We start from the raw sequence: 20,948 nt of genomic DNA on the forward strand, positions 1-20,948 counted from the left end.
TTAGATTTCAAAGAGATTTCATTATTATTTGCATTCTTTCGGCCAGATCAGTCAACTTTTAAATTTTATTCACTTTTCTGTTGGAAGCTGAACGAAAGCTTAAACCTTAATTACAAAAAGAGCTATTCGAGAGTTTAAACTGACGACTCTTAGGTCCTCGATAAGTTTCGCCTTGTTCAAAAACCGTAATTTCCGTGTCCGGCGAGGTGATTTTACATGGATAGACAACTGTTCACAGCTGCACAGAAAACCTGTTGGAAAACACCGGGTTTATTACCTGGTTTTCTTTAACGGGCACCCGTTAAAGAAAACCTGGTAGTGTAAATTCGGGTGTACTCAACCGACAAGAAAAAGAAAGCTTGACACTAAGTTAGATTAAGATTTTCGCTTCCTTTTTTAAAAGGCAGTACTGCTCATTGGGGAACAGGGTACAGCAAAGACAGTGATGATCAAAGGTTACCTTGCCAAATACAACCCTGAAGTGCACATGAGTAAGAGCGTCAACTTCTCTTCTGCCACCACACCTTTACTCTTCCAGGTCAGTTCACTCATTGTCAGATCTATCTTTAGCTTCCAAATAATAGTTCCAAGCTTACTCTGACCGCATTTTGCTCCTTTTATAGCGTACAATCGAGAGCTACGTGGACAAACGCGTGGGTACCACGTACGGACCACCGGCGGGGCGCAAAATGACCTGCTTATCGATGACGTCAATATGCCTATTATAAATGAATGGGGTGATCAGGTTAGCTAGTTCTTATATATTTTAGGTCACCATTTAGAGCTTTGCCGCCATTTATATCGTTGGCACATTTAAATCTCTGAGATGTGCCACGTGCTTGATCTTGCCATTTCGTATTTACCTTATTCTGAGTTAGACCTTTATCCGCGCGCTTGTTCTAGGCGTCAGTGCAACCCTTCGGTCGAATCTCTTAGATTTCGGAAATTAATGTAATGATTACATATATGCGCGGTTAAGATTAAGTGTCCTAAATCAATCCGTGAATTCACTGGTACTACCCCCACCATGTTCTCCAAGGGATTTTTAAAAACTCTCTTGCCACCTCTAACTCAGTTGCAAAAGCAAATTCAGTTACAACTTGGTCATGTGACTTTTTTGGGTCTCACAGAAAAGTGCTAGCCCCGTTGATAATGAAGTTAATCAGAAAATGCAGGGGAAAAAAGAGATAAGTCAGACTTCAAAGGAAATGTTGTTCCCCAACAAGAACAAGATGAATACACCTCTTTCACTGCTGATCTCACTTAGCGATACCCTTCGGGTGCCTTTTTAGGTAACAAACGAGATCGTGCGTCAAGTAATGGAGCAACAAGGATTTTATAATCTGGAGAAGCCTGGCGAATTCACACACATCGTGGACATTCAATTTATTGCGGCCATGATCCACCAGGAGGAGGAAGGAATGATATTCCTGAGAGGCTCAAGCGTCAGTTTAGCATCTTCAACTGTACCTTGCCTTCAAATGCGTCTATAGATAAATATATTGGTAAGTATTCTTGAAAGTTTGACAGTCTTAACCACATTAAGTGTTCTTCTGCCAAATTGATGCATGTTGTTACCTAACTTACAGTAAAGAACACTTCGTTTAGGCCCTCAAGTTGCGGTTCAGCACGCACTTTGGTAAAACTCAGAAAGGCATTAGTTAGTGAAAGGTATCAATTTCGTTTATCGCGACACGTTTGTGAGAAGCAAAAATCTCTTAGGAAAATTCAGCTTTGAACGATTGAAACTTTTAAATGGTAATGATGTCACGTTATCGGTCATACACTCAACTTGCTATAGGCCAAAAAGAATAACCTTGGTCTAATTTCACAGTTTGTTGAATACTGAAAATAAAATTGAGCTTGTAAAGTTAGTCTGTCCAAGTTAACTAAGGATGCGCAGTTTTATATCCTTACCTTTTCCCTGCCAACTTACTTTCCAACATAACTTTTTAGTGGTTGTTTAATGTATTAGTTATTTGTAATGCCTTTTAAAAATTAAATTTTTTTTGTCTCTAAGTGAGTGATCTTACGCTTAATAGCTAACGAGTCCTCCCATTCAAGGTGTCATTGGTTACTGGGTATTTTTGGTGGCCAGCTCCGATTCTCAGATCATGAAGTGTTGCAAAGATATCGTCGATCAGCTCGTCGCCTGCACAAGGGTTCTTTGGCAGAAAACCAAAGTAAGAAACTCTTGGCTCTGTAAGACGACTTACATTTTATTATCTCCACAGAAGATGCAAAGGTTATTGCACGGCCGTGGTGGATATATTAATTTTAACTTTGAATTGGTACACATCCAATGTTCTGTTTGTTATCTAACTATGAATGAGGTATACAAGCCAAGCACAAATCAAGAGCACCAAATACAGCCATGAATTGCTTGTAAACCCAGCTTACATGAAAGCTATTGCAAGTTGCTACCTGAAAATAAGTAGTGATAAGTGAACTGAGTGGAGTGCAATTTTGGTCTTAGCAGGGCTCAGCTAAATTAGCACCATTTACACTCCGGGAGTGTAAAATGCTGTCAAGTAACTCGTGATGAACCTAAAAAAATAGCGTTCGGATTCAGCTAAGCAGCCCCTACAAGGGAGAAGCAGTATGCTTTATCGTTTCGTTGTTCTACACGGTCTTAAGGAGGCTCGAAAGGGTTTTTCGTGTTGCAGTGTTTGTGAAACGATGGAAAATTACAAAGAAGGATATTTAATGTGGTGGGCAAACTTGCAACTCCATTGCTGGGCTATACTTTGAGAGTTCTTGTGACGTCATAGCAGTTACCATGGCAACGTACAGGGTCCACAAAAACGTCCACTAAATTTTAGTTTTTGTAAATTATCTGAAAAACTAATTCGGTGACCTACCATTTTTATTTCTTTGTTGGAAAGTTCCCTAAATTCTTTAACTTTTCAGACAGTATGGAAATAATTTATCCAATAGAATTAAATATATTTAAAGAAAATGCGATTTATGGCTTACAGAAAATTCTACTGGATATTTTTCCCGAAACTTTTATATTTGACGTGCCATCGTGAATGGTGCGTGCATGCAAAAAATCAAGATAGGTCATCCGAACAAAATTTCGAGCTAGAAACAAATGTATTTCGCAGATTTTATTTCCGGTTCGCGCAATTTCAAGCAACATTTAACTTCTGGTGTGCTGATTTTGATTCACTCATCTGACGCGTGCATCTTAGTGGTGGCGTGTGTAGATTGTGCGCGCGCGTGCATCTAAAAACCCTTTCCAGCCTCCTTTATTCAGTTCTTGAGATTTTGGATCTCTTGAAACCTGCTCCCATTCAGTGTTGGAGTAGTAACCATTCTTTGACTTACTTTAGGACAAGATGCTACCTACACCCGCCAAGTTCCACTATATTTTCAACCTGCGTGACTTGTCACGTATATGGGAAGGCATGCTAAACGTAGCTGGAGAAGAAGTCAACACTAGGAAGCTTGCTCTCGCGTTGTGGAAACACGAGTGTACTCGAGTGATAGCCGATCGCTTCACGAACGACGCCGACCGCAAGTGGTTTGAGAAGACGGTAACAAAGTAATTGAGGAACATATGGGCGAGGAAGGTGTGGAACAATTGATGGACGAACCTTACTTCGTTGATTTTCTCAGGTGTGTACGTAGAAATAGGTCTTCGAAGAGTTGGTGAGTCAACTGAAACATTTGGTGTTAAGTTGAGAGAGTGATCTTGTTTACTGAACTGAAAAGAACTCTTTTAGTCTGAGCTGTAATGTAACGATCGATAAGGGTTTTATTCCTCGCCTTAGCTCTGTTTATTAATTGTTACTCACTGTCCTTTGATTTGTTTTTGTTTTTGTTGTTGTTTTTTTTTGCACTGTTTGTTAGTTATTCACATTCTGAATATTTATCTGGCTGTTTTCATCATTTTGCTATGCTGAGGCTTATCAAGACCAGAACAGCTGTCTTTGGTGTTAGCGCTGTGGCTTAATTTTGCATCAAATTTCTGTCGCAGCCACCATAACTGTTGCGATAGAGAGCGTCCTGTGGCTTCAACGTACCATTTTTACCATATCACCATTTTGCTGTTATATAGTCTTAGTTTGTGGTATATTTATACCAATATTTTAGAATAAAATGTAAACCTTTCACCAGCGAATTGCAGCCACTTGTTGATTAGAACACTTAGCACCAATATAGTACTGTTTACGGACGTTATACTTTACCATACATGGTATATGGCGATGAACTTGTAGGCACTATCCTAATCTGGATGAAAGCATCGAAAGCTCATGCCTATAACGCCTGGAAATTCTTGATAAAAAGGTGAATTTTTTTTCAGGGATGCACCAGAACCGACAGGAGAGGAAACAGAAGATGCCGATTTGGATGCACCCAAGATTTACGAAATGGTAAATTAAAGAGCGCACGAGACTAGATGTCACCAAGACTAGGTCAGCTACCATGCGAAATAGGCCGCTAAAAGACACTATTTTATTCCTGAGTAACGAACTGCTTTGGGGACATTTAATTTTAAAGTACAATTGAAATGAAATTAATTGTTATAGACTAATGTAATCATATCAGAATCTACGGTAAGATCTATAGAAAACTCAAATTATGACGTTTCTGATTTCGAAGGGCACAGTCCTTGCAGCCATCCGCGATAAACATGCTTATAAATCTTAAATAACTATCATGTGTATAGCACTGTGGTGTGTAAAGGTTTTTTGAGTACCCTGTTTTGAACCCTGTTCTTGAAACACCTTGCAAATGAAAAAGACATGCATTGCTATAGTGGCTCTTGTGTTTTGCAGGTGCCGACGTTGGATTTTTTGAATGAGAAGCTAGGCCAGTACATGGCGATGTATAACGATACCGTTCGAGGAGCAAACCTAGATCTGGTGTTTTTCAAAGATGCAATGACTCATCTCGTAAAGGTAAACTTTGTTTTCCCATGTGGTGGGACAAAAAGCCTTGCGATAGACGAGAGAGGAACCAATTTGTCCTCTTAACCATGACTTCATGTGACATTCAGTTGAGATGAACATTCATCTGCCTGTATGTGGTATAATTATCTGTTTCACATCAGATAGTGCAGATCCGAATGTTCAAAACCTAGATACTTTTCGTACTGTTCTGTGCGCCACGTGGGCTATTCAAACTGTTTTTTCTTATCAGATCTCCCGTATTATCCGCACACCGTGTGGCAACGCCCTTCTTGTTGGAGTAGGAGGGTCTGGCAAACAATCTCTTACAAGACTAGCCTCTTTTATCGCTGGATACAAAATCTTCCAGATTACACTTACAAGGTGAAGCAATACTCAACTGTTACGACTGGGTTTTGTTTTGCAGCATTCACGGGATTAAAAGTCTACATATGTGCAATAAAAAAAATAACTTCTCTCTTTTCATGAACTGATTCAAGCTTTATTGCCCATTCAATTCACTTTACAGGTTTGAGATTTATTGGTCATGGTTTTCAAAGGGTAAGAGAGTGGTGGTGGGGGTAGGGTCTCGTTTTCTGGAAATTAGAAGAGGTGACCATTCCCTGGCCAGCCAGTTTTACAAATTTTTAATACTAGTTTAGTTTAGTTTAACGCTAGTTTTGCGTCCTAGGACGAAAGCTCATCGCAGGTTTTTGCACTGCTGCTAGACTCTTACTGAACTATAGCTACTAAGTGCTCAGTCAATTCAACGTCACATCTGTTGGTCAAATTTGCAGGTCATACAATGTCAGCAACTTGATGGAGGACCTTAAATACCTGTACCGTGTCGCAGGCTCTGAAGGAAAAGGCATTACATTTGTCTTCACTGATAATGAGATCAAAGATGAGAGTTTCCTGGAATATCTGAACAATGTGCTTTCTTCCGGAGAGGTATGAAGCGTTTTACTACGGCTGTGGTCTTTCCTCCAAATGTTACTGCTTTTGGTAGAATTTTTTTCAAACTGATGTCCTATTTATAGTTGTGAGTTTTCTTTGGGAAGTGGACTTGTGAATGCTAAATACAGTTATAAGGAAAATTTGAAAATAACACATGGATTTGTCGAAGGAAACTGCTACAAAAGAACTCTCTCTCTTTATCCTTTAATAATTTCCTTGGTAATTTATTTATACCAGTCCCGGACAAGTCTCCTTTTTACAATAGAGGCTAGTCAGGCTGTAAAATAGAGGACGTTTTAAGGAAAAACTTATCACATTTTTCAATCTACACCTTAAGGAATAACTTCCAACGTAAATGCGGCTTCATCAATGATTTCTTCTATCGTCAGGTATCTAACTTATTTGCTCGTGACGAGCTGGACGAAATAACTCAAGGTCTCATCGGAGTCATGAAGAAGGAGATGCCGCGAGTTCCACCAACCAATGATAACTTGTACAGCTATTTCATCTCGCGCTCCAGAAAGAATCTGCATGTGGTTTTATGTTTTTCACCCGTAGGTTTTACTCAATGATTCCTTAAAGTCCCTTAAAAAAACGGGGTGCAGCGTCGGGAATAATTTAGGGCTCTTATTGGCTTGCTGCAGTTCAACAGTGTAATGCAGGAGACTCGTTTGTAAGACTCGGTAGAAATTGGTGGAAGCGGAAAATTGTTTTATTTTAAAAAGCAATTATTTTAAGCAAGATAAACGAATTGTAACTTGTACCTCTCTGGCATTGTTCGACTTTCAACCCTTAAAAAGTGTTTATTGTAGAACAGTAGCAGATCGGTATCTCAATACACAACAACGGAGCAATGATTACGAGAAATAGATACTTTCAGAGGTTCTCAATTTCAACCATCGTTTACCATACCTTACCACTCTCCTAAACTGGGTGAGAGAATGTCAAAGCGGCTCCCTTTCATGTCTTAATTTTGATTACCTTTAAGAGTATTTGTTGCATCTTATTTTCAAATTGGCGTTTTTCAGTAGTTCTCGATTTCGTACTCTATTAAATTTTACTGCAGGTTGGAGAGAAATTTCGAAACCGCTCTTTGAAGTTTCCCGGCTTGATCAGTGGTTGTACCATGGACTGGTTTACCCGCTGGCCAAAGGATGCATTGATTGCAGTGGCAGACTACTTCTTGTCCAAGTTCGACATCACGTGCACGGCGGCTATTAAGAATAGTGTGGTGCAGACCATGGGAACCTTCCATGATGGAGTGGCTGAGGCCTGCGTCGAGTATTTTGAAAGGCAAGGAAATGTCAAAATGTATTGCTACTGCGTTTATTTTCCAACTTATGAGTCACTTTATGACTCAGAGGTATGGGTACTCATAGTTGATTTATTTTCAACATACTTCCTCAAAGTTCAAATAACCGGCTTTAAATTTCTAACACTAGTTCTGATATGAAGAAACTTTTTGTCTCATCTCTTATTTGCTTATGCCACTTTCCAGGTTCCGTCGTCAAACACACGTGACTCCCAAATCGTACCTGTCATTTGTGGACGGGTACAAAACCATCTACGCCGAGAAGAGATCACAGATTGGCGAACTTGCGAACCGTATGAACACTGGACTTGATAAACTGGTTGAAGCCAGTGCCTCAGTGGCGGAGCTGGCAAAGGAGCTAGTTGTGAAAGAGAAGGAACTCGCCGTTGCCTCAGTCAAGGCTGACAAAGTATATAATTATTCCTTAAGTGTTGTCGTGTAGATGTGATTGTCGACTCGGTCATACCGATTGCGAATTCGAAAATTGTACGGGTTTGGCTCAAACTGTACAATTTTTTGGGGCTGAAGCTAAGTTGCAGATTCTCCAAACTGGTAGGGCCGGTTAGCTATACATAGTTTAGCCACTGTTTAACCAAACCTCGTCCTAAACAATCGTCACTGAGCTGAATCTTTCATCTGAAAATTTATTTTTGTGAACAGTGTAAAGAGGACCGAAAGCTAACAGTGGAAGGAAATTTATAAAATTAAATCAGCTCTTCTTATAGAGAAAACCTGAGGCCCACTGATTGCGTAAAACCGTGGTTTGGGTTAAACCTCGTGTAAATAACCGGCCTGTAAGCTGACCGAGCGTAAAATGTATCTTCTTTCTCATTCTGCACTGGACGTTTTTTATATCGTATATTGTAATACTTTACAAGACGAATGTCATGTATAAGCTTTCGTCGTTGCCTGGCTTCCCAGCGAGTTCTTGGTAGTTCGGCTGAATGGCGTATCTTATCGCGAAATCATAACTGGCTGAGGCTTAGCGCTACTTCGTTTCTTTGCCCAACGTTCTCAGTAAATGATTAACTTCTTCCGTTATGCCTTTGCGATTTTCATCGATTCTTTAACGAGTAAAAAATGCATAGCCAAAATAACTGGTTTTTGAAGTATTGCTCTTTGCCTTATTGCGTCACTGCAGTCATGGGGTATTCATGTGATTTACCTAGGTACTGGCGGAGGTGACCGTTAGTGCTCAAGCCGCCGAGAAAGTTAAAGCCTCGGTACAGAAAGTGAAAGACAAAGCTCAAGCGATCGTGGATGAAATTGAGGCAAGTGCCTGATTTAGTCTGTGTTAGTCAAGGTTGTTGGCTTTATTTGCTCATTTTCGATCGAATGTCGATCTTTTGGCCGGAGTAAACATTTACTGCTGATGTGAATCCTTATCACTTGGAATGAAAACGTTTGGAAATTTGGCGCTGTAGAATATCATAGCGATGGTAAATTTCAATCTAGTTCTCATCATTAATATGAATGTCCTTTCCTTTTTTTTTCAATTGCAAGTATACCTTGGATAATACCTTGTGAAGTTTGCATGGCCCTTTGCCAAAAAAAACATCCCATATTCAAGCCGTGAGCGAGCGGGCAGTCTTAAAGTTGGCGACACACGTATTTTATAGCCTATATTATATCTCACATGCCAGATATCGGCGATTTTATACGTCGATCGCAGCGATTAGCGAAAAAATTGTCAGGTATGTCGCCGGTGAAAGGTTATTATTGAAAACAAAACGAGTGCAACGTTTTTAATTAGGCTGATAAAGCTGTTGCGGAAAAGAAGCTGTCAGCAGCCAAGCCAGCTCTGGAGGAAGCTGAGTCAGCCCTACAGGTTGGTGCAAATGGAGCGTGGTTAATTTGTATTCAGGCTAATTAGGGCAGAACTCCGTCATTATCCTCTGTTATATGTCCGTCCTTCGTTCCTTAAAAACGATCTTGTCTGACTTCCTATTCGTTATGACCATATAATTTCTTATGAAACACCAATAGCGGTATCTGGGAGGTTTGGCGGAACAACTTTAAGATGTGTCACGTGACTCAACCGGTTACATTTTTAATTTTACAGGACCTTATGCTCTTTAGGTTTGCCATACACTAATTGAATTTGTTCTCACTAATTCAGCCACTAACCATTTCTCTTCCTACGCCCTATGTCTTACACACTCTTCAATCCCTGTAAAGTGGATTTTACTGGAGCTTATTATTCCAGTTTACTGCTACATAGTTACAGGGTTGGCCGAAAATATTGTTTGATGCCTATAAAATATAACTTTACATCCAATTCAAATTTTACATATTGTGGGTACTTAGGTGGAATTTTACGATTTAAAACCCGTTTTGAATTACATTTTGTGGGTATTTCGGTGTGGTATTTTATCACGTTTGTGGTTTTGCGCTTGTTTTACTGCCTATTCTATAGCCTATTGTTTTGCCTTACGACAAGTAAAATTCCAGGAACGAACTGCAATTCAAGCTCCTTATCTATGGTAACTAATTTGTTGTCTCGCCAGACTATCAAAGCTGCTGACATATCTACTGTTCGTAAACTGGCCAAACCACCTCATTTGATCATGCGCATCATGGACTGTGTGTTACTTCTCTTCAGACGTACAGTGTCCCCATTTATCTATGATGCAGAGAGGCAGTGTCTTACACCCAGTTGGAGTGAATCTCTTAAGGTGACACCATTCATATTTACTCTCTACGATGTGAGACATTGTTTAGGTTTTGCAACTATCCTCGCCATATATGTTATTAAATCGTAACTCGGAATGAGGTAATCTTCTGTCTTGAAGGTCACCTATTGACTGAATCTGTTCAATATTAAAAACATGAAGCGATTGGATGCTCGATCTGGAGCTGTAGCAACTTGTAAGTAATTCGTTGAAAGAGCCTTATGATTGGATTTACCTGATTCAAATTTCTATGTTTGTTCCTAATTATGCTCTAGTATTGATCTATATTTCTTTTACAGAAAGAAAAGTGCTAAAATCTTAATGCAAAAAAAGAAGATAAGAGTAATAGTTCGCCACAGATCGCCATGCAATCTTACAAGAAAAAGATAATTTACCTCATGGCCGCGTCCTGGCTTGAATAAAAGAAGTAAATCAAAAGAAAGCTGACATTTTGTCATTTGGAGATTTCTTAAAGCTGAGCAAAGTGACAGGGGAAATTTACAGAGAGCTTGTTTTTATTATTATCATTACTATCGTAGTTATTATTATAATTATTATTTTCGTTACCATTATTATTTTTATCGTTATTATTTTAATGATGATTAATATTATTATTATTTGACTTTTTACTTTTTATTATGTTACAGTGAATGAACACTAATGTATCAAATTTTCGTATAGCTTATGAGTCAGGGAGGATTCCTTCAAAATTTAGTAAACTTTCCAAAAGACACAATCAACGAGGAAGCTGTTGAATTACTTCAACCCTACCTTTCGATGGAAGACTACAACTTAGAAACTGCTAAAAAGGTTTGTCACTTTGGTCGTAAAGAATGCTTTACAGAAATGTCCAGGGCTTCCTTTTAATACTCACTTTCCGTTCCTCTGTTTTTCTTTTAAAGGTTTGTGGCAATGTGGCAGGATTGTGTTCGTGGACATGTGCGATGGCTTTTTTCTATGAAGTGAACAAAGAGGTTTTACCTCTGAAGGTAAGCTATGGAGGGGCAAAAGGAGATATTAGATCCTTTATTGTTGTTATGCAGACTGTCTTCAATGCCTTTATTAATGACCCAAGGCAGTGAAATGGTACACAGGTATTACGGTCATTCCGCGTAAAGAAGTTCTGAAGATGAATGGCTTATTATTCCAACTAAGCTGTACGAGAAGAGAAGAAGGAAAGAGCCACAAGAAGAGAGAGGAGCCGCCTAGTTGAGTGGCTGCATCCAAGAGAGTTGGTTTATCTCACTAAAAGCTTTATGGTTATTAAATTGCACATGAGCATTAACTCACAACTGGAGTCCCCTCATTAGGCACTGATCGGTGATTAGATTTAAGAGACTTGATATGACTCACAATTTAGATTCGCGCAATCAGGAAAAACAAAAAAACAAAACTCACACAAGTTTCCTGTATGGACAAATATTTGAAAACACCACGTCACGCTGGCAAACAAAAGCATGCCATTGGAAGGAAATGAAGGAAACATTTGCATTTATTTTTTTAATGGGTTATTTCTTTAATTGTGTCTGTTTTTTCCAGGCTAATCTCGTCGTACAGGAGGCAAGACTCAAAGTGGCTGCCGCTGAACTGAACAGTGCACAGGCTCAATTGGATGATAAGCAGCGGGAACTGGACAAAGTGCAAGCAATGTACGATGCCGCTGTCAGGGAGAAACAGGTGACAACGGCGTCTACTAACGTGTATTTTAAAATATTCTTCTAGGTATTTGGTTTAGAGCCTATCGCTATGTGGAACGACTGGAGCACATCCCGGTTTCCTGTGTTGACATTAGACTAATCTACAATCATGGGGCTCCGTGCAGGTCTCCAATTTCGTCTCTGCAAGGTGCTGCTAGTCGTTTCAATTACTGTGTGGAGAAATTAACTGAAAAGTAAATGTCAGAACCAGCAGAAAAAGCGATCAAGATGTGATGGAATAATTGACAGAACACTACTCCAGATAGATGCTTTTAAAAGAAGTTTATCCTTGAAATGTCCTCTGAAAATGGCTTTTTATTACTACGACAGGAGTTGCTTGACGATGCTGAATCATGTAAGAACAAAATGCAAGCTGCTTCTGCGCTCATTACAGGCTTGGGAGGTGAGAAGGTTCGGTGGACTCAACAGAGTAAAGAGTTTCAGGATCAAATTGGCAGGTAAGACAATCGGGAAGCAGATTTGTTGTATTGATTCTACTTCATGACGTTTATGATTGGCCTAGAAAACTCACGCCACATTCTCAACCAATCAGTTGCAAAACTAAAATCCATAAGCACGTGATCACTTAATTTTATTTCCCTGCGCTTGGTTTAACTGTAAAGTAAGTGCAGCTATTTGTGATATTTACCGGCTTTGCTCAGATTTTTGTAGCGATCACTATTTTTGGCTTCACTGCACTCAATGAAAAACAACTCCCGAATATAAGGTACTTGTGTTGCTGTCATTTGATTTGAAGAATTTAGATGTAATTTGCACATCTTTCTTTGACTACCACGTAAACGTTCGTAAATAATCTTTGACCGTGCAGAAAAATCCTTTGATATTTGATGAATATGTGTTAAATATAAGAACGTGTTGGAATGAATGTTTGTCGGTTTATTTACTTCTAGGCTCGTTGGAGATGTGTTGCTGGCCACAGGCTTCCTTTCATACTTAGGACCGTTTAACCAAAACTTCCGTAACCTATTGCTGAGCAGGTGGGAGAAGGAAATGACGAAGAACAAGATCCCCTTCTCAGAAAATCTGAATCTCATCAATATGCTAACAGATGCCGCAACGGTGTGTGGTGAAATTGTTTTTTGAGTGTGTACTAATCGAGTTCAAAAGATCTGATACATCGAGTTTCAAAAGTTTGTCTTCCAGCAATACGGATCTGCTTTGGGATTGGTTCACCTTGCTCCCATATTGGTTTAAAATATCGCGTACATAACTGTACGACCATCAGGATAAGTACAAAGTATGCAAGATCAATCACAACTTAGTCTCCTTTGTTTGTAAATCCTTATCGCGATCCATGTATTTCGCTCTATTTCGATGCCTGAAAATGAAAATTTTTCAAGGAAGAAAAAGAACATACAAGAACAACAAGCCAAAAATAAAATACTAGAAAAATTGACTTAAGATGGAGGAGACTTGATTGGATTGAAACGACAAATTTCATATTAGGCGTTGTAATATTCCTTGAAGAGTAATATTTTGAGAGTCCCTTGGCTGTATTTGAAATTTGTTGTTTATGCACTCGAAGGTGGTCGAGATTATTTCTTTTTGGTGGAAGGGAGTCAAATGAGAATCGTTCTTAACCTTTGTGCGCATCGATTATTATGTTATTTAATGAGTTTGTAAGCCAGGCTCCTCTTTACAGATTGGTGAGTGGAATCTTCACGGGTTACCTAGCGACGAGCTCTCTATTCAGAATGGTATCATTGTTACCAAGGCAACGAGATATCCTCTTCTTATTGACCCGCAAACACAAGGCAAGGCTTGGATCATGAGTAGAGAGAAAGAAAATGAATTGCAGGTGCGGGAAAATTGTTAAATTTCTCAGAGGTTTATAGTATAGTATGATATCAGAAGTATACTCAAAGTTCAAGACTTTTCTAAACGTTTAGCACGTGCAGAAATTCTGGTACTCAAGCAATTAATTCCATGGAGGAGCTTAAAGAACACGATAACAATTTTAATGATCATGTGTAATTACCTGTCTGGGTTATACACCCAACAAAGGCAAGTTCGAGAATGGACATGAAGTGGAATTTTTTACGCTTAAGGCTCATTTTATTGATTTATGCAGTCTGAAGCTGCTTTTCAAGATTTTCTTCTGACTAAAAATGAGATTAAAATTTCCACTACAAAATATTCATATTGCCATTAAAGCTGACAGTTTACCCAACAGTGTCACTCTCATGGAATGTTTCTCTAACTGACAAAGGTATTAGATCTTAATCGTATTCTCAAAGGGTTTTTAATCTGCTTTTACTAGGTGACATCTCTCAACCACAAGTACTTCCGAAATCACCTAGAAGACTCTTTGTCTCTTGGGAGGCCCCTTCTCATTGAGGACGTCGGAGAGGAGTTGGACCCTGCTTTGGATAATGTGCTCGAGAAGAACTTTATCAAGTCTGGTTCTACGTATAAGGTTCGAAAACTTTTTTGTGTAGAGAAAATCATCCGAACTGGTAAGGAAAACCCAGCAAGATGAGATATGTTTTAGCTAAATTAAGACGACTTTGATAACCTTAGTTACAAGTGCCGCGGAGTAATAATTGCGATGAACGTGTTTAAGATAAATACGTTCACTGTGGAAAATTTTATGGCTTACCTTATATACCAAGAAGCAACGTCTTTGTTTGAGTCAAGCGTGGACCGGTTCTCAGAACGCTTCAGAGCATTCAAGTGTTTAAAAGACAAGTAACGGTCAGTAAATGATGACGACACAATCTTATACAATTTAAAGTACGCGCAAAGAAAAAGAGCGCGCGCTACTTCTGCGAGGCAGCCCACGCCATAAGCGGAGAGCAATTTCCGCATTTTCGAACTTGGAAATATGAGAACTGTAGTTTCTTGGCTCTTTTTCTACAACATGATCACTGTTAATTGTAAGGCTTTTTGGTCGAGTCTTGCTTGCGCAGCACGATAAAACTTTTTTAATGTAACAAACTCGTTGGTAAATATCTTTTCGTTTCCATTTCCTAGGTCAAAGTGGGGGATAAAGAATGTGATGTCATGAGCGGTTTCAGAATGTACATCACGACAAAACTGGGAAACCCGTCATACACTCCTGAGGTACGTACAGATTAAACCAGTAAACAACCAGTCTTATACCTCCGTCACAGCCAGTTGATTCGCGAAGCCAAATTCAATTGTTTAAACGTGCTTTGTAATGTTAGTCTATACCTTAATGACCTGATTGTGCGCATTGTAAAGTCTGCCAACTCTTGTGCGTTTTTTCAGGTTATTAAAACCTGCAAACTTCACATTTCGACGAACGCACGCTGGCGCCTGAACCAACTGTAAATTCGTTATTTTAAGCCTGGAATAGGACTCTTGTCTCTCTCTTTTAGGTCAGTGCACGAACAGCCATTATTGACTTCACGGTGACAATGAAAGGCTTGGAAGAACAGCTTCTCGGCAGAGTTATCAACACAGAAAAAGAGGTAAACCGCGCGACGTATGGCTTAATACCACCATTGAGCATGTCATTTTTACGTTTCAGGTTCTTTTGTAGTCTTCTCTAATCTCTTCAGCCTGTTTCCCAATGTTCTTTTGAATCAAGGAACTAGAAGCAGAGCGAGTGAAACTGATGGAGGACGTTACGTCAAACAAAAGAAAAATGAAGGAGCTTGAGGATAACTTGTTGTTCAGACTGACAAGTACTCAGGTCAGTTGGTTTCCTGTGTAATGTTACGTTATAAAAGAATTTATTCGGAATCACTTACGCTCTTCTACCACTTTGCAAACAAAAGTACTTCGAACTGCTGAAGACTGCTTAACAAATCATTTTGTTAAAGTGTTTGGTGTTATTAACTCGTTACTCCTAATCAACAGAATTCTTTTTAATTGTCATTTCCCAACCCATTTACCTGTGGAATGATCTGTCTCGAATCGTGATATTTCTGGGATTGCCTCAGTTTCGGTCATGATTATATAGTTTTCTGTGGTTTTTCGAGGGTCTTTATATCTTATATTAACAACGGGTCCTTTAGGAGGGAAAATTGAAAATTAGTAGCAACTTGAATTTTAGTAGTGGAGTGTGCGCAAAGTGGCTCCTCTCTCATTGTTTCCAAAGGGATTTGTAATTTAGACTGTTACCTTTGGTGAATATGAGAGAAAACGCCGGGGAAAGGATTAGAATCGAGAACAATATTGACCAATACGCACTGGATGCAAGGGTCCAGAATTGAATACAAGCCACAGTTACAGACGGCAAGCGCTCTCAGTACCGCGCCGTCCCTGCCCTTCTCCCCATCTCCTCCCACCGAGAGCCATAACGACCCTGTCGAGTATGTAATGCGGTGATATGGAGAAAAAGGTGCTCCTGTCTATTACATTTAAAAATTATTTGATCTGGCAGTTTTTTTTCCCATAGGGCTCGTTAGTTGAGGACGAATCTCTGGTAGCTGTACTAAAGACCACCAAAGAGACAGCAGAGGAAGTGAGTGAGAAGCTTGCTGTGGCTGCTGAGACAGAAGTCAAGATCAACTTAGCTCGTGAGGAGTTTCGTCCTGTAGCTACGCGCGGCTCCATTCTATACTTTTTGATTGTTGAGATGAGTATGGTGAATGTTATGTACCAGACTTCGCTGAAACAGTTCTTGGGAATCTTTGATTTGTCCATGGCAAGGTTAGTGATGTGATTACTCGTAAGATTAAGGGCACTGTAATTCTCAACTTCAATCAGGTTAATCTTTGTGTTCGTCTTTCGCCCAGATAAACAGTGGTCTCTGAATGTTGAAATCATCAGCAGACTTACTGACACAGCCAACCTAAGGAGGAGCGACAGAGACACGTGTTTCGTTTTAGACTTCAGTGAAAAAAGAGGAAATTCATGTAAAAAGATTCATGTTAAAGAAATAATTTGGAATTTTGAAATAATAAGGTTATGGTGATGTGTTTATTTAACAGAGAGGGAGGTCATAGTTGAACAAAGACAAGACTGACGTTTTTTTTCTTTCCAATCACCGATAGGTCCGAAAAGTCACCGATCCCAGCTAAAAGAATTCAGAACATCATCGAGTTTCTGACGTATGAGGTGTTCAAGTATTCATGTCGTGGCCTATTCGAGAACCACAAGTTTTTGTTCACCTTGCTTCTGGCCCTCAAGATTGATATTCAAGGCGGAAAGGTTAAGGTGCTGGAATTCCAGACTCTTATAAAAGGTAAGCGTGTAGAAGAACAAATGAAGGAGGAAGTTAGAGACAAGCGGGCTAGACAGAATTATGGTTCTTGTATTATTGTTATTGTTATTATTATTATTATTATTATTATTATTATTATTATTATTATTATTATTATTATTATTATTATTATTATTATAACACCTTGTATTAATTCTGTCCAGTAGTTTTTAGTTGAACTTCTCAAACTATCAACTTATTGAGTTGAAAATCGATGTAAGGACTGAGAGTACGATAAGCTAGTTAGAACCTAAGAGTTGTACAAGTTACTTGTGAGCGTTGCCAAACATATAAAAGTCAAGTAAATGAGATTTAACTGTTGCAAAGCTCGGATGAAAATGCATCCGGTCACGGGAAAGCAAGTCTGTAACTCGTTGCGCGGGAAAACGTATTAAACTAAGCAAGAGCGGTGAGAAAAAGGCCTAAAAGCCAGTTCATGACGTCACGTCACGTCGTCAAAACGCAAACATGTTAAACACAACTAAAATAAGGTTAAGCGCTAGAGTGGGTGATAACCTGTGATTGTTCTGGTTAAGGTGGCGCGGCTCTTGATCTTAAGGCTGTACAACCCAAACCCAGCAAATGGATCATGGACATGACATGGTTGAACTTAGTTGAGCTCAGCAAGTTACCTCAGTTTTCAGGCGTGTTAGACCAGGTGTGTTAGACAGCGAAACAAAATAGGTAGGAGATGAAGGTAAAGGTAGCCAAGGAGAAGAAGACTGCAGATTATTAACGTGACTCTTACGAAGATGGAAAACGACTGTTCCTAATGAAGCAGAATAAATCTCTTAGAGACTATCTACAACTTTTGAATGGCTATAGTAAGAAAACAGGGTTAAAAATGGCAACAAAGAAAGTCTCTTTAAGCCTGAAGTAAATAGTTTATTCGTCCTTAAATTTGACCATTTAAATTTGATCAGTTGAGATGGATATTCTTTTTAAGGATTTTTAAGAAATGTAGATTCTTTTATACCATTATTGTTAAAAGCCCCCGCTATTAAAGACTGATAAGGAATGCACAACATCTTTAAGGTTCGTCGTAACGATTCCGGCTGGAAGCAGTGGTTCGATAAAGACGCACCTGAAGAGAGCACCATTCCTGATGGATACGATAGTTCCCTGGATACCTTCAGGAAACTGTTACTAGTCAGGTAAGAAGGGGTGTTATTCATTCTAATTTATCTAATTTATTGTGGGAAATGACCGTGTATGCTCAATGCTAATCCAAGATAATGGTCCTATGCAGGTCATGGTGTCCAGATCGAACGCTGCACCAGGCCCGCAAGTACATAGCTGACACCATGGGTGAAAGGTACGCTGAAGGCGTCATTCTCAACTTGGAAGCCACATGGGAAGAGAGTGATCCCCAAACGCCACTCATCTGCTTCCTCTCCATGGGCTCAGACCCTACAGGTGCCATTGAGAACCTGGCGAAACGCAAGGGAATCGGTACGTAACAAGTCTGTTGTTGTATTATCAAGTTCATTGGAACTCAAGGGTAGCAGTTAGCGTTAGAGATGAATTTTTGTGGAATGGTTTCATGGTTGTATTTGTAGAGTGTCGTGCAGTCTCCATGGGCCAAGGGCAAGAAGTTCACGCCCGAAGACTTCTTCAGCAGTCTATGGCTGGGGTATGTTATGCTCTTCCCTCTATGTAAAATATTTTTTTTGTGCCCTTTTTTGTTGTCGTGGCTGGAAATATAGACACAGCTCAATTTACCGAGAAAATTCAAAATATTTCGGGTAATAGAATTGGCGTTCACGATCCTTCTTTCCATTTAGATTTACCGCTTTTCTGCGATTGAAATGATGAAGTTTCGTTGTTAGTCTCTGAAAGTGTCTTTTATAATTTCCAGGTTATGGTAGCCTAATGTTTATTAGTTGCAACCAAATTTTGTCACTTTTGTAAAAAGGTGTTTCAACTGCTTGGTGGTGCTCTACCTCCCCAAATGGTACACCTTTAGAAATTATAAAAGTCTTCTTTTAAAACTGTAGGGAGGCTGGGTCCTCTTACAGAACTGTCACCTTGGATTGAACTTCATGGATGAGCTTCTGGAGACTGTGACTACTTCAGAGTCTTCCCACGAGGGCTTTAGAGTCTGGATCACAACAGAGGCACACAACCAGTTTCCCATCAGTCTTCTGCAGGTAAGGCTGTAGTTTATACCTTCCAGTGTGAATAATGAAAAGTTTTTCCTGTCTTCTATTTCCTGAAAGTTCTTTTTTGTACTTGTTCTTGAAAATTTCGCCTTCGTGTGTAAAACGGAGGATGAATCCCCGGCTTAGGAGACATCTGGAGATGTGCGAATAGGGCCGGAGTTGTTGTTGAGGGCTCCAAGATACTCAAGAGACAAGAAACATTGCTGTCGCGAAGGACTTGATCTCTTCTTAAATAACTAGCTTTATGTTTTGTTCTAAACGTTTAGCTGTTACAAAACACATCACATGTTAAATAATTTTCCCATTTGCTCACAAACCCAAAGAACCATTTATGAATATAACTTAAGTACGGCTGTTTCTCTCGTAGTCTTCAATCAAATTTACAAATGAGCCGCCACAAGGTGTGAAACCAGGACTGAAGAGAACTTACGCTGGCATTACTCAAGATCAGTTGGATGTCACTAACATGCCTCAGTGGAAGCCAACTCTGTATGCTGTTGCTTTCTTGCATACTGTCGTTCAGGTCAGGAGAGATTTTCTCTACTCAAAACCTTACCGGAAACTTTTTGCACCAGTGCAGTGCAGATAACGTATTGTTGTTAGTTTAAAAAACTACATTTACCCTTTCGCAAATGTCTCATTGCTGTCACGGATATGGGTTGGCTCATTTATCCCAGCTATTGAGGTCGACACAAAAACTGTCGGAGTTTGCACGTTCATTATTTCTTTTACCGCTCTCCTGCTGTCAAAGCCTCCAAAAGCTGTGGCTGTTTTGCTCTGCCTTAAAGGGGATATTTTGAATATACGGCTTCTTAGTTCGTTATTGGGTTGAAGCTCTTTTTCAACATATTTTGTCAGTGACGTATTCCATTTCAACAGGAAAGGCGTAAGTTTGGTCCTTTGGGCTGGAATATCCCTTACGAGTTCAATCAGGCCGATTTTGCCGCGAGTGTGCAGTTTGTCCAAAACCACTTGGATGATATCGATCCCAAAAAGGTACTCAGCTCGCGATTTAAACTTACAATCTCCTTTTCGTTATTTTAACGTCACCTTAACTGTAAGTCCTTTCTCATTTGTACAGGGCGTGTCTTGGAATACAGTGAGGTACATGCTGGGAGAAGTGCAGTACGGAGGAAGGGTCACGGATGATTATGACAAGCGCCTGTTGAACACATTTGCTAAGGTAATAGCATTGTCGAGAATTCCTTTTTTCCTCAAACCACTTCGTGTCAGTGACCTTCGTTAATTTCGTTTTTGTGTCCTGTGGTTTTCGATTCTTACAACTATTCGACGATAAAACAGTTCAATATGCGGCTAAACGGAATTAAATGATCGACAAAGAACCCCACACATGTGCAAATGTATAAGCATGGCCCATCAACTTTAGGACTCAATTGTCGCCAACATTTTTCGGGGTAAGAAAAAGTCTTTATTCGAGACTCCCATAGCTTTCCTGACACACGACATCATTATCTTTCGATCTGCAATCAAGGGTGTTAATCTGTGAACCACAACGTCCTTCTTGTACTAAAGAACCGCGACATTTGTCATTGCATTAACGTCGTGGTTTTGTTTCAGGTGTGGTTCGGAGAGCACATGTTCACTGAAGACTTCTGTTTCTACACTGGTTACAAGATCCCTAAGTGTCGTAGTTTGGAGAATTTCTTCGAGGCTATTCAAGCTCTCCCATCTGTGGACACGCCTCAAGTGTTTGGCCTGCACCCAAATGCAGATATCACGTAAGTTAATCTTCTTTTCATTTTCACAAACAAATTACGATTCGCAAATCAACATGATACGTTCCAATTGCCATCTCTCAGTATTTTTATTTGGGGAATTCATCTCTTTCATCCGTTAAACGGAACGGCTGTGAAAAGACGGATGGCAAACAAGGAAATTTAATAGGCATATAGAGTGTAGACAGGAAATGTGTTTGGCTTATTTCCTCTCGGCAGTTTATCTTTACCAGACTCGAAACAATTTCATGTCAGGTTGTCCCATCAAACCTATTTTTTATCGGACACAATCCAGTTTTTGCGAGAGAAATATCCATCACGTA

The 20,948-nt window shown here is 39.6% G+C and overlaps 1 protein-coding gene across 1 annotated transcript in view; it reads left to right on the forward strand.

The window, feature by feature from the left end:
- The window catches only part of LOC131783576 (dynein axonemal heavy chain 8-like), a 50,800-nt gene that overhangs the window by 27,228 nt on the left and 2,624 nt on the right, over positions 1-20,948 (forward strand). The window contains 39 exon segments of the mRNA XM_059100341.2: positions 404-538; positions 624-696; positions 699-745; positions 1,293-1,401; positions 1,404-1,505; positions 2,065-2,183; positions 3,336-3,546; positions 3,549-3,621; positions 4,310-4,379; positions 4,785-4,907; positions 5,149-5,279; positions 5,693-5,846; positions 6,242-6,406; positions 6,919-7,145; positions 7,351-7,573; positions 8,334-8,435; positions 8,918-8,992; positions 9,672-9,839; positions 10,518-10,646; positions 10,739-10,825; positions 11,376-11,513; positions 11,864-11,991; positions 12,445-12,613; positions 13,197-13,352; positions 13,815-13,970; positions 14,528-14,617; positions 14,896-14,988; positions 15,108-15,212; positions 15,921-16,174; positions 16,519-16,709; positions 17,264-17,385; positions 17,763-17,881; positions 17,977-18,179; positions 18,287-18,360; positions 18,725-18,877; positions 19,257-19,412; positions 19,769-19,885; positions 19,971-20,072; positions 20,468-20,628. Of these exon segments, the coding sequence (XP_058956324.2) occupies positions 404-538; positions 624-696; positions 699-745; positions 1,293-1,401; positions 1,404-1,505; positions 2,065-2,183; positions 3,336-3,546; positions 3,549-3,621; positions 4,310-4,379; positions 4,785-4,907; positions 5,149-5,279; positions 5,693-5,846; positions 6,242-6,406; positions 6,919-7,145; positions 7,351-7,573; positions 8,334-8,435; positions 8,918-8,992; positions 9,672-9,839; positions 10,518-10,646; positions 10,739-10,825; positions 11,376-11,513; positions 11,864-11,991; positions 12,445-12,613; positions 13,197-13,352; positions 13,815-13,970; positions 14,528-14,617; positions 14,896-14,988; positions 15,108-15,212; positions 15,921-16,174; positions 16,519-16,709; positions 17,264-17,385; positions 17,763-17,881; positions 17,977-18,179; positions 18,287-18,360; positions 18,725-18,877; positions 19,257-19,412; positions 19,769-19,885; positions 19,971-20,072; positions 20,468-20,628 (5,210 nt within the window).

The sequence above is a fragment of the Pocillopora verrucosa genome, chromosome 6, assembly GCF_036669915.1.
Source record: "Pocillopora verrucosa isolate sample1 chromosome 6, ASM3666991v2, whole genome shotgun sequence".
Lineage (NCBI taxonomy): Eukaryota > Metazoa > Cnidaria > Anthozoa > Scleractinia > Pocilloporidae > Pocillopora > Pocillopora verrucosa.